The sequence below is a fragment of the Staurois parvus genome, unplaced genomic scaffold (genome assembly GCF_062004578.1).
Source record: "Staurois parvus isolate SC_StPar_1 unplaced genomic scaffold, SC_StPar_1.0 ptg000081l, whole genome shotgun sequence".
In the NCBI taxonomy this organism is placed as follows: Eukaryota; Metazoa; Chordata; class Amphibia; order Anura; family Ranidae; genus Staurois; species Staurois parvus.
This window is the reverse complement of record NW_028317877.1, coordinates 13,454,262-13,466,407: the sequence shown is the minus strand read 5'-3', so window position 1 is coordinate 13,466,407 and position 12,146 is coordinate 13,454,262. Positions and strand designations below refer to the sequence as shown.

Genomic DNA, 12,146 nt, shown 5'->3' with positions numbered 1-12,146 from the left:
GACATAAATCCATTTTAGAATATGATGTTTACAAGTAAAACAACTTTTTTAGGGAGGAATGTGACACTTCATAGAAAAACAGAAGTGGTGTATGATTTGTTGATAAAGCCTGTGGAAAGAATGCATGCACTGCACGTTCCTTTGTTTGGAGGTCAATAGGAATGGTTGACGGCAAGATAGATAAGGGTAGAAAAAATGACTGAGCCAACGAGTTCCATTTAGGGTGGCTGTACATTTCCCTCACCAAGGACCACTGACAGTGGCTGAACCTCCTGTCTGTTCTTATTCACTGCACCACTGGGATGTGATCATTCCACCTGCCATGTGACCCTGGTGACAGTGAGGGATTCCCTCACTTTGGAAAGATTTCCTCTTACTTCCTGTTTTGGCTGTGGATCTGTGGATATTTACTCAAAGAAGACACATATGGTAAAAATAATAACCTTCCCTTGCTCTATCCAAGATGAAAAAAATGTGCCTTAGTTCTACATTAATGTAGCTCAATGAGCACATACAGTTGTGTTCAAAATAATAGCAGTGTGTTGAAAAAAGTGAATAAAGCTCAAAATCCTTCTAATAGCTTTTATTTCCATACACACAAATGCATTGGGAACACTACACATTCTATTCCAAATCAAAACATGAAGAAAAATATATCAAATTTGTGTTTTTCCTCTAAAAAAATTGAAGAAAAGTGAATATTAGACTGTTCAAAAAAATAGCAGTGTTTGTATTCTTCTTTACAAACTCAAACATTCACTATATAAACTGAAAAATGTTTAAAGATTTTGCTTTCCTTTGAATCACTTAATGAATATTTAGTTGTATAAGCACTGTTTCTGAGAACTGCTGTACATCTGTGTTGCATGGAGTCAACCAACTTCTGGCACCTGTGATCAGGTATTCCAGCCCAGGATGATTGGACTACATTCCACAGTTCTTCTCTATTTCTTGGTTTTGCCTCAGAAACTGCATTTTTTATGTCACCCCACACGTTTTCTATTGGATTAAGACTTGGGGATTGGGCTGGCCACTCCATAGCGTCAATCTTGTTGGTCTGGAACCAAGATGTTGCACGTTTACTGGGGTGTTTGGGGTCGTTGTCTTGTTGGAACACCCATTTCAAGGGCATTTCCTCTTCAGCATAAGGCAGCATGACCTCTTCAAGTATTCTGATGTATTCAAACTGATCCATGATCCCTGGTATGCTATAAATAGGCCCAACACCGTAGTATGAGAAACATCCCCATATCATGATGCTTGCACAACCACGCTTCACTGTCTTCACAGTGTACTGTGGCTTGAATTCAGTGTTTGGGGGTCGTCTGACAAACTGTCTCCGGCCACTAGACCCAAAAAGAAGAATCTTACTTTCATCAGTCCACAAACTGTTGGTCCATTTCTCTTTAGGCCAGTCAATGTGCTCTTTGGCAAATTGTAACCTCTTCAGCACACGTCTTTTTTCAGCAGTGAGACTTTGCGGGGGCTTCTTGCAGATAGCTTGGCTTCACATAGGCATCTTCTAATTGTAACAGTACTCACAGGTAACTTTAGACCTTCTTTGATCTTCCTGGAGCTGATTGTTGGCTGAGTCCTTGCCATTTTGGCTATTCTTCTATCCATTCGAATGGTAGTTTTTCGCTTTCTTCCACGTCTTTCAGGTTTTGGTTGCCATTTTAAAGCATTTGCGATCATTTTAGCTGAGCAGCCTATTATTTTCTGCACTTCTTTATATGTTTTCCCCTCTCCAATCAACTTTTTAATCAAGGTACGCTGTTCTTCTGAACAATGTCTGGAACGACCCATTTTCCTCAGAATTTCAGAGAGAAATGCACTGTAACCAGCATGTACAACATTTGCTGCCTTCCTTCCTTAAATAAGGGCAATAATTGCCACCTGTTTTTCAAAGAATGAATGACCTCACTAATAGAACTCCACACTGCTATTATTTTGAACATGCCCCTTTCATTTAGTGATTCAATCACACAGAATCAGTAGCATGCATGTCATGGCTGTTGGGTCTGTTAGATTTCTATTACTCTACTACACCTGATAGTAAATTATTTGCCATGTAGAAATATCATTTCTACCAAAAACAGTGATTGACCAGGTTAGTGATGTCTGACTGCTATTATTTTGAACACAACTGTATGTTGTTAAAATTAGTCGCTTACTTCATTTTGAAATAAGATTTCCTAAAAAAAAAAAAAGGAAAGTTTCTAAAGTTTATCTAGAAACTCAGATACTTTCAGAACCATCTAGTATTCAATAAAAATGAAAATGGACTTTCTTGGTTCCCCATCGACATATACCACAATGTTGTCTCAAAAGTATACGTTTTATTGCAACATCAAATTTAAAATCTCCATTATGCACAAATACATTTAAAACAGCCTCTCATATCATGGAGAGTGTTTTCTCTTGGCAACTATACATCCATAGATCTAGCACCCCAGAACATAGTGTATAGTACAATACAAGAAAAGGCAATCTGCAACCGTAATGAGATCCTCAGTGTTTGCAGCTTCTTTAGGAGGCAGGAACAGAGGCGTAAAATTTTTTGATCTAAAAAGTAAGTCATTACTAACCAAGGCAAAACATGGGTACAAAATATCAACATACATGTAAACACCAGGCTGAGCTGTAGAGCTTACCCACTTCTAGGATGCCAAGGACCCACACAGGGATTGATCTACAGAACCAGGAAAGACCCCTCACTGTGAGACAGACGTGGGGATGAACCAGTGCAGAGGGAGAGGTATGTATTACACATCTGTACAGAGACATAGATAATAACTAATATAAACACACATAATGTTATCTAAAGGGCCAACTGTGCAGATGTAAAAAAAGGTACTAACACTTACTCAAAGAACCTGTTTTCTCTGGCTGGAAAGAGAGGGAAGAAGATGTTCCAGTGGTCCAAGGTAAGGACCTGCTTCCCCTATTTATCTCATCCCTGAGTGAAGAGAGGGAGATGAGGGAGGACGAGAAACTGTAAACTGTTTTTTACCCTAATGCAGGGAATGCATTATGGTGAAAAAAGTTTAAGTTTAGAACCACTTTTATAATTTTTTTCAGAAGTCATGTGACCACCATAACTCCTACGTTGGCTGTACTCGGCACTGCTGAGGGTTGGATTGAATTTGAAGTCTCTGGTCATGGAGGGAGCCATCACTATCAGCTGTGCGTCCTTGTTAGAGAAACACTGCAGGGTGGGCATGGATGCTTTGCTGCCTGTGGTCTCACTACCTGACTACAGGACCTTCCAGGCACTCTGTGCTTCAACACCTTGTCCTGCCTTCCCCTTGTGGGAATAGGCATGGGAATGTGACAACACTGCCACAGCATTGGGAGACTGTAATCAGCTTTGTCACCCAGAAAGAGGAAGAAACTGGCAGGATCAACAGATTTAGCATTTCTGGGGCAATGTAAATGCAACAGTATGTTTAAAGATTGACTAAAGGCATTTTTTTAGATTGGGTTAGAGTGGTGAGGTGTTAGACCACTATCAAGTTTTAATTGCTGTCTGTGTCCCTGTTAGGGACATTCGCTCTCTCTAATTGTCTCAATCACCAATATGGGATACATTTCAAAATTTTTAGTTCCCACCAGAACTTCTTCCAATAGGAACACTTGTTCTGTTTTACTGTTAAAGAGGGTATTTGCCTGACATTGGAAATATATCCTGTCCCTTCCTGTTGAGTACTAATGAGCTGAATTTGGATTTGGGGTACGTTTAGGAAAGTTTGAGTGCTGCATCTAAACCCCATCGGAGTTGCATTTTAAAAAACAGTACTGGCCATTCTCTTTTTACCCCCCCCCCCCTCCTCCTCCCCCCGGTCGCTCAGCCGCAAGTTAGCATGGCCAGCAGGCATGTTTATTCACACTGCCACAGTTGTGGTGCCGTGCTGGAAAATTTATACAACAGATTGCATTTAGCAGGCAGTAGGCAACTAGAGGAGAATTAATTATAAGGGGTGAATAAGCGTATAGAATAGCTTAGTAGTCAGTAAAACAGCAGGTAACTACAGTGTTCACAACAGCTTTGCACTGAACATTTCCAGCAATAGAAAATAACAAATTGTAATTTGTGTAATAAAACATAAAAAACCTATTCAGCCATACACTTTGTATACATACTACCATAATCTATTACTTTTATTTTTCCTTCTAATGGTTATGTGACAAGAGCTTTCCGTAAGATCACCTTTAATGAATCCCAGATGACCAACTATTTCTTTTCCCTCCTTAAGAAGTAACATCTTAAGGTTTGTTGTAGTTACTAGGACAGTAGTTTGCTGCTTAGTGCTTATCAGCTATAAATAACTGTTTTATCATTTGAGTATGGGTCTCCAGAAGGAGTTTCAATCTAGCAGTCTATGGAGGAATCAGTGGAACAATAAAGTTGTGACCCTCACCCACTTACAGACAGAAACATGAATATCATTGTGCTTGTTTGGAATATACTGTATGGAAATGTAACAAAGTCTTGTGATGCTTCATGCATTGATCAATCATAGCACTCCAGGAGACCAAAAGCTATCATTTTGATAAAGTCGGTTATTGCAGGTTGATAATGAGGTATAAAGGTTTGGCTTATTCTGCCCCTATACTACATAGCTTTTCTTGGTAATAGGACCACTCTACAAACCTTATATATCTAATATCTTACCAGACTCCCTGTCCAATTGCTTCTTGAGACTGTTGTGAATTTCTCCAGTGGGTACACAAAGCCTGCCCATGAGTACAATCAAATATTACCGAATGAGGCACATGAATGTCTTAAATTGTCCCTTACATTCCTAACAATACCTTTCTTTGAAGATGTTATAAGCTCCTACTATATGTCAAAGCTCCTTACAGGGGTAGACTGACCAATTGGAAACTCGGGCACTGCCTGAGGGCCCGGGGTCAGTAGTGGGCCCCATGAGATGCCCCTGGTACCTTTTTCATAGGCTTTTTTGAGTTTGGGCAAGGACACAGGGGCCCATGATCCCCTATTGCCCGGGGGCCCCATGAGTTGTCAGTCCGCCCCTGGCTCCTTAGCAATTCTGTAATAGCAGCTGTGAGAACTCTGTGTAAGAATCAGCTTTACCTTCAGAAATTAGATGTCCACAGCTGCAATTACATCTACCTTGATACAATGGCATCATCCTTCCTTTCCTAATTGGTCAGAATTATGTTCTTTTACTGTTAGCTGGAAACACCATTTTTACAACTGCTGCAGATTGGCATTACAGTCAGCCTATGAAGGCAGCAAGAATAAATTTGAATAAATGCAACCCTATGACAGGCTTCTTTAATTATCAATTAATTAAGATATTTGAACTGTTTCACATCATAGACAATAGCTAGTTTTTAAACATTCATTTTTATGCACATTCATACATATTTATCATATTAATCTAACATAATTACAAGTTTGTACATAGAGTTCAAGCAGTAGGATTAAAGCCCAGTTCTGGGCTCGTAGGCATGCTTCCATTCCTCTACCCCCCCCACACTGGAGCAGATTTTTCCACATGTTTTATGTCTAGCCTGGTAACATCACAGGTCTCTTTTGCCCTCTTCTTTCTTTAGTGGTAGGTGGATCCCAAATGCTCTCATTACATGGTGCTGCACTCCTGTGATAGTAGGAGGCTGAGCCATGATGTCATGGGCTTACAGGAATTGGGTCAGATAATGCTGGGCACCTTTCAAACTCGAAGACAAGCAGCACTAGACTTCTCTGTAGGTCATTCATTTTATTGTCAATTGTCTGAAATGTAATTAGGCTTTAAATTGCATAAACAATCTCATTCAATCGGTTGCTTTTTTTGTGATTGGTCCCAGTTGAAAAAGAAGGGTGTAGTTCATTGAGCAAACTGAGAAAATGTCATACATCTCAGACAGGGGCGGACTGACAACTCATGGGGCCCCCGGGCAATAGGGGATCATGGGGCCCCCGTGTCCTCGCCCACACCCAAAGAAGCCCATGAAAAAGCCAATGAAAGGTACCAGGGGCATCTCATGGAGCCCCCTACTGACCCTAGGCCCTCGGGCAGTGCCCGAGTGCTCGAATTATCAGTCCGCCCCAGATCTCAGGTTTCCTCAAACCTCATGAGGCCTTGGCCTAAAAATGCCCTTTGGTTCACAGGCAACCAAGGAGTCTTATGAAGAACAAAATTACTAATCAAATAGCTTTAAAAATTGCTATGCTAAGCAGGCCAGATACTTTTGTGATATAGGTAAATATGCTTTCTACCTACGGTTTTCTCCTACAACAATTACAACTGGAGTTTGTGGTACAGCTGCAGAATCTATGACTGATTAATTAAATTTAAAGGTAGGAAGGAAAAGAGGTGATTTTGCCAAAGCATCACATTCTAGCTGTAGTCTGTCTTGCAGATTAGAATATTTAAGCTGAAATGTTTTTACTTATGAAGGGCAACACAAATGTTTGCTTTCCTCCAGTTTTTGGCAAGAAGGTCCCGATGGGTCTTGTGCTTCCAGTTCAACTGCTCTAATACCTCTAATGTCTATATGTTGGCAGGTTGTCGTCTTGTCCTCCTGGTGCTTGTTGCGAGATGCCTCCTATTACACACTGTCTGTTGTCGCACTCATTGTGGTAAGTATATGTATGACTATTTCTAATGACTGGCAATGAATTGATCATGTTATCAATAAAATGTTTTAACATATGACATTATAGATGTTTATTAAATTAATGTACTTTTTAGCATAAGCAAGAAGCAGAAGTAAATGTTAATAGCACCCTTTCCTCAATTGAGATACTATAAGGAAAACCTATATACAGTATGTCATTACAAGCAAGCCTGTGCTGTGGAATGTGTACCTACTTTATGTGGTAGGGAAATGAGTACTTTCTCTGAACAACTGGTATATGAGCAGACATTTTTCATTGCTCTGGGAACTCAAGTGTCAGTTTTCCCTTGTTCTGCAGTCTAGTCCAAGACAATACGATTCAAGAGTCATTATGTAGGATATCTTGAAAACCAGGTGCTCCACAGAAAAGATTATGGTTTATAGTTAGGATCCTGATCCAAAAGTTGAGCACTCCTGTTTTATGTTTATGTAATATCACATTCTATAGTGTATCTTGAAATACCTTGAGTCCTACAATGGTAGTTTCCATATTGTTCTTTTGACAGGTTTCTTTAAACAGGTAACTTTGACACAGGGAACTGATAACATCAGTGAAAATGGGCTGACAATGAAGTCACCTGAATTGACCTTAAAGCGCAAATTAATAATCATAGCTTTCCTTCTCTTTATATTCCTCTATGAATTTGAACTGTTTTTGCTTGGAGATACCCTAAAGCAGATGAAAACTCAACTGATGACATTTCAAATATATGCAGATGACTGGTACAAAATGAAAATTGGTTTCTATTTTTTTAATTGAGTGTTTGAAAGTACCTTTTTCAGAGAGTTTGTTCACAGTAAATGGCCTCTTTGTAGATTCTTCCAGCATCACTGGCTGAGTTACATTCTACATTCTGACATTCTACAGTTATGGCAAGAATAGATTCTATCTTGCTCATGGAAAAAAATGTCTATACCTTAATTGACAAACCCCATCTGTTCTCAAAGAGATGGGATTCTTGGTCTGCCGAATGACCATTGTTCCTAGCCTAGGTTATACTCATTATGGAACTGATACGGCTTCATCCTTGACTGTATTTTGTAGGCCAATTGTGACTAGGGAACACTTGGTTTTTATTTTTTGTTGTACTGCTATTTTATCTTTCTATTACTATACGCTGTGAATATCCTGGTATTTGCTGTACATTTTCTGTATTTTTGTATGCCACTTTGGTCAATAGCTGGCAAATTTTTTTTTCTCCTTTTCAATAAATAGTTTGTAAACAATAAAGAGATGACATGTTTGCAACAATCCATACAAAATTAGCTTTTTCATAAACTTTAAAATACAGGTTTTTTTTTCTTATGCACTTCCTGCCCTCCCACTCCAGGGCTCCATTGCAGCATAGATGCATAACAGTAACACCACTCATTACAATTGTCCTCGCACAGACTTGTACTCATGAGAAGAAGAGATGTATCAGATGAGATCCATTAGATTAGGGAGCCAACAAAGCAGAGAGGCCGATGTCTGGTTGCTATTGCATTACACAGTTGTATTCAGACATGCTGTAACATGCTGTAACAGAAATGGAGGATGTTAGTAGAATCTATTTCTGTGACTTCAGTTGGGTTTTAATTTGTTGGGTTGAGTGTCGTCTCACACAATTCTGTGCTATGCAGATTTTCTTTGTTTCTGTCTGAAAAAGAGTAGGGTTCCTTGAAAGGATGGAATTCAGAATACATTCCCTTCATAATCACCTGAATGCAGAGTTACTATTCCCAGAATACCTTGTTACTGGAAACAAGTGGATTTTAAGAAAGAATGGGGCCAAGAAAACAGCTATACATGAGAAACCGAGATACTGGGAAAGCTGACTGCATTGATTGTATGTTTATCAAAGCTTCATCATACATATTATAGTGCATAGTATGTGGGGTGTAGCACTGCCCTCTTGAGTGCCGCTTGTATTTTTGCTCTGGCTTCCCCTTACTTCACCCCAAAGCCAGACACCGTGTACTATATTTCTTCAGCAAAATACACGCACACACTTCTGCTCATTTTCTTCAATGACCAGTCTAGTGGATGTTTGTATTTGGAGTTTTATTGTAGAACTGGGGATAGGGATGGGGAATTGTAGTAGGATACTCCAACATTAGAACTATTCACACTAAGGACATCTGAACTTATCTCTTAGTTGAGCAGTATTGAAATCCTGACTGAAAGCAGATAGCAGACTTCTCTTTAAGGTGCAGTAACAAGTAGTTTAGGAGTAAGCAAAGTCCCTTTAGCAGTAGTAGTAGTTGCAGGTCTGAGCTCCTCAGGTACAGACCTGTTACGGTGGACTATAGCAGTCCAGAAGTAATAGCACTGAGAAAAGTCCTTTGCAATAGCACCCGTCGGACAAGCTCTTCAGAACACTAGCCAGTATTATTATTATTATACAGGATTTATATAGCGCCAACAGTTTACTCAGCGCTGTACATTATAATGGGAGACAGTACACGAGACAGTACAGTAACAATACGATTCAATACACGAGGGGTTTGAGGGCCCTGCTCCTTGGAGCTTACAATCTAGGAGGGAGGGGATAGTGGTACAGGAGGAAATAGCTGTGGGGGATGGAGTGGTAGGAAGAGTGGAGGAGTTCAGTAATTAGCTGAGGGCGGGGTAGGCTTCCCTGAAGCGATAGGTTTTCAGAGTGCGCCTAAAGGTGAGGAGAGTAGGTGATAGTCTGATGGATTGGGGTAGGGAGTTCCAGAGGATGGGGAAGCCCTGGAGAAGTCCTGGAGACGGGCATGGGAGGAGGAGATCAGTGAACTAGAGAGTAGGAGGTCTTGTGAGGAGCGGAGAGTACATTTTGGGTGGTATTTGGATACCAGATCAGTGATGTAGTTTGGCGCAGTATTAGGAACATCTTTATACGTCGAAGTTAGCATTTTGAATTTTATCCGTTGGGCAATCGAAAGCCAGTGGAGGGATTGGCAGAGAGGGGTGGTGCATACAGAGGGGTTAGTAAGGTGGATGAGTCTGGCCGCAGAATTCAGGATAGACTGAAGCGGGGATAGCCTGCGGTGAGGTAAGCTGATGAGGAGGGAGTTACAGTAGTTGAGGCGTGATATAATAAGGGAGTGAATGAGTTGCTTAGTAGTTTCCGGGGTTAGGAATGGACATATTTTGAAGATGTTGCGGAGGTGAAGTCTACATGAGTTTGTCAGCGAATGGACCTGAGGCTGCAAGGACAGATTGGAGTCTAGGATGACACCTAGTACTTTGGCTTGAGGGGAGGGACTGATGGTGTGTTGTTAGTCTTAAAGGAGAAGTCGGGGGGGGGGCGCGGGCTGGGGTGAAAACTAGGAGCTCAGTATTCCCTTTTCTCAGACCCACGTTGACTATCAAGCACCAGAGGGGTAGCAAAGCCCACAGAGTCCCCAAGATCTCACAAGGCCAAGGACAGAATGGTTGCCTCCTTTCAATCTTCCATGCCACTCTCTCTTCAATGATACCAGAAAGATATTTGGCAGACAGCTCCCCTTAGTCAGCTTAGTGTAGAGCCAGGGTCACTCTCTCTAACTCCAGGGCCCTCAGGTCAACCCACCTGAGGTTGCATGGCAGTAAGTACCAAGCGAGGAAGCCTGCCTCCAGCCTGGCTTGGTGCAATCCACTCCAGGGAAAGACGCTAAACCCATAAGCTCATAGAACATAAATACCACTCCCAGCATGCAATGGGGCCACCTTCCCCTGCAATTGGCCAGTGCTGTATCCATATTCATGTTCTTCATTTGCCTGGCCCCTACCCATGTTCTGGAAGTCTCTCATTGCTTCCTGAAGCCAGGCAGAACTCAGACAAACTCAAACAACCCCATAGCATCACAAGCAGACCTAACTAATCCATCACAGCACTCTGTTAAGCAGAGCCCAATTATATTTTCCTATCAGTCTCTCTGTTATGCAGAGAAACACAGCTATGCTTAACCTAACTATACAAATCCTATCGCCTAACTAGGAGGGTGCTACAGGGAAAAGAACATACCCCTGATATGCCCCCAAATGCACGCACAATAAATAATGAATACACGAAAAGGATTGCTTAATTCCACAAGTATATTTTTCACCACTACGTTTACTTTGTACTTAGATTTCAAAATAACAAATGCAGTAGGTTAGAGGTTGGGTTGATTGTTAAATAATACATTTTTCTATAGAGGTGTGCACATTTGTTTCCAAAAAAGGGATAGGCCCTACAAATGAGGGACAGTTGGGTGCTAAGGCTTAATTTCCAGTATTGATTAAAGTGTACATTTAGACAAAATATACAAAAACTGCTTTGTGATATGTTTTGGGCATTTTTAAAATATGTATACATAAATACTGAATCTAAAAACATGGACTGGATAAGTATCATATCCATGTTTTCATAATAGCATTCTGAATCAATAGTCGGGAAAGTAGCATAGTTCTTTGTGGTCAATAGATCAAGCTAATTCATGCCTATACACTGCTCATAGTAACTAGGCAAGGTAGCACCTGTAGCCCCCTATCCCCTCAATTGACAATGTTTACGAAAACCAAAGGCACAGCAGAGCTGCCACATTTGTACTGTGTGTACTGGTATGGCCTGACCCTTTAGACACTATCTGAATACTAGGGAAGAGCCCACCAGCCCTGTGTTCAGTTTGAGTAGGGTTTGGCGAACTTCAAAGAAGTGCGGATGCCGAACCTGAATGGGAGCCAAATCTGTTAAATTAAAAATACCCACTTTCTGAGCTAAGGAGCAAGGAGGTTTCAGAAAACTAGCATAGGGGGGGGAGGGGAACTGCCCAAGGTAACATGTACTAATAGAAAAAAAATAATATAACAAAATTCCATTCAGCCAGGAAGAGTGAAAATGTGAAACTTAAAAATGCCAAATTCTTTTAAATAACATGCCTCGGGGGTGTCCGTGTTAATGAGGACAAGTGCCTTTTCCCCACCGCCCTGTCTGGTGGTTTTGGGGTCTGCAGGTGGGGGCTTATTGGAATCTGGAAGCCTCCCTTTAATAATAAACCTTCCCCACATTAATGAGTATGGGGTAGTCAAGATACCCTCCACCTGCTGACTCGCCAAAAAAAAACCCCTCCAATGACAGGGCGTGGATAATGGTGACATAACCATATTTTGGCAGTGATGTCACTGCTTTCCCGCCCTCTTTATTTATGTGGCAGGGATTCCTGGTGATATCAGCAGTTCCTAGGGGCATAATAGTGGGAAACTGTTATATACAGAATCAGTAGAAATACCATTTCTATATATGATGGTCGGCTCCTGCTGAACAGGGGTCTGGATTAGCAAAAGTTTGGACATTTGTCCCAACGCCCAAACAGCCAAAGTTTGACCCAAACTGTTGGCTCATCCCTACTGCCTACAAGTGCATCATCACTAAAGTGACAGGCAGGTGCAGAGCTTTGACCAATTGTGCTATCCGCCTAATTAACTTCAGGAGAATAAATGCGGTAGTTGGGTCCCATGAACATCCACTGGGTCCCTAGCTTCTGCTTACGTTGCTTTGTGGATAATT

General features: G+C 41.1%; 1 protein-coding gene across 1 annotated transcript in view; it reads left to right on the top strand.

The window, feature by feature from the left end:
* The window catches only part of SLC24A3 (solute carrier family 24 member 3), a 526,682-nt gene that overhangs the window by 444,123 nt on the left and 70,413 nt on the right, over positions 1-12,146 (top strand). The window contains exon 7 of the mRNA XM_089669796.1: positions 6,536-6,610. Coding sequence (XP_089525922.1) covers positions 6,536-6,610 — 75 coding nt within the window. The remainder of the gene's footprint in view (positions 1-6,535; positions 6,611-12,146) is intronic.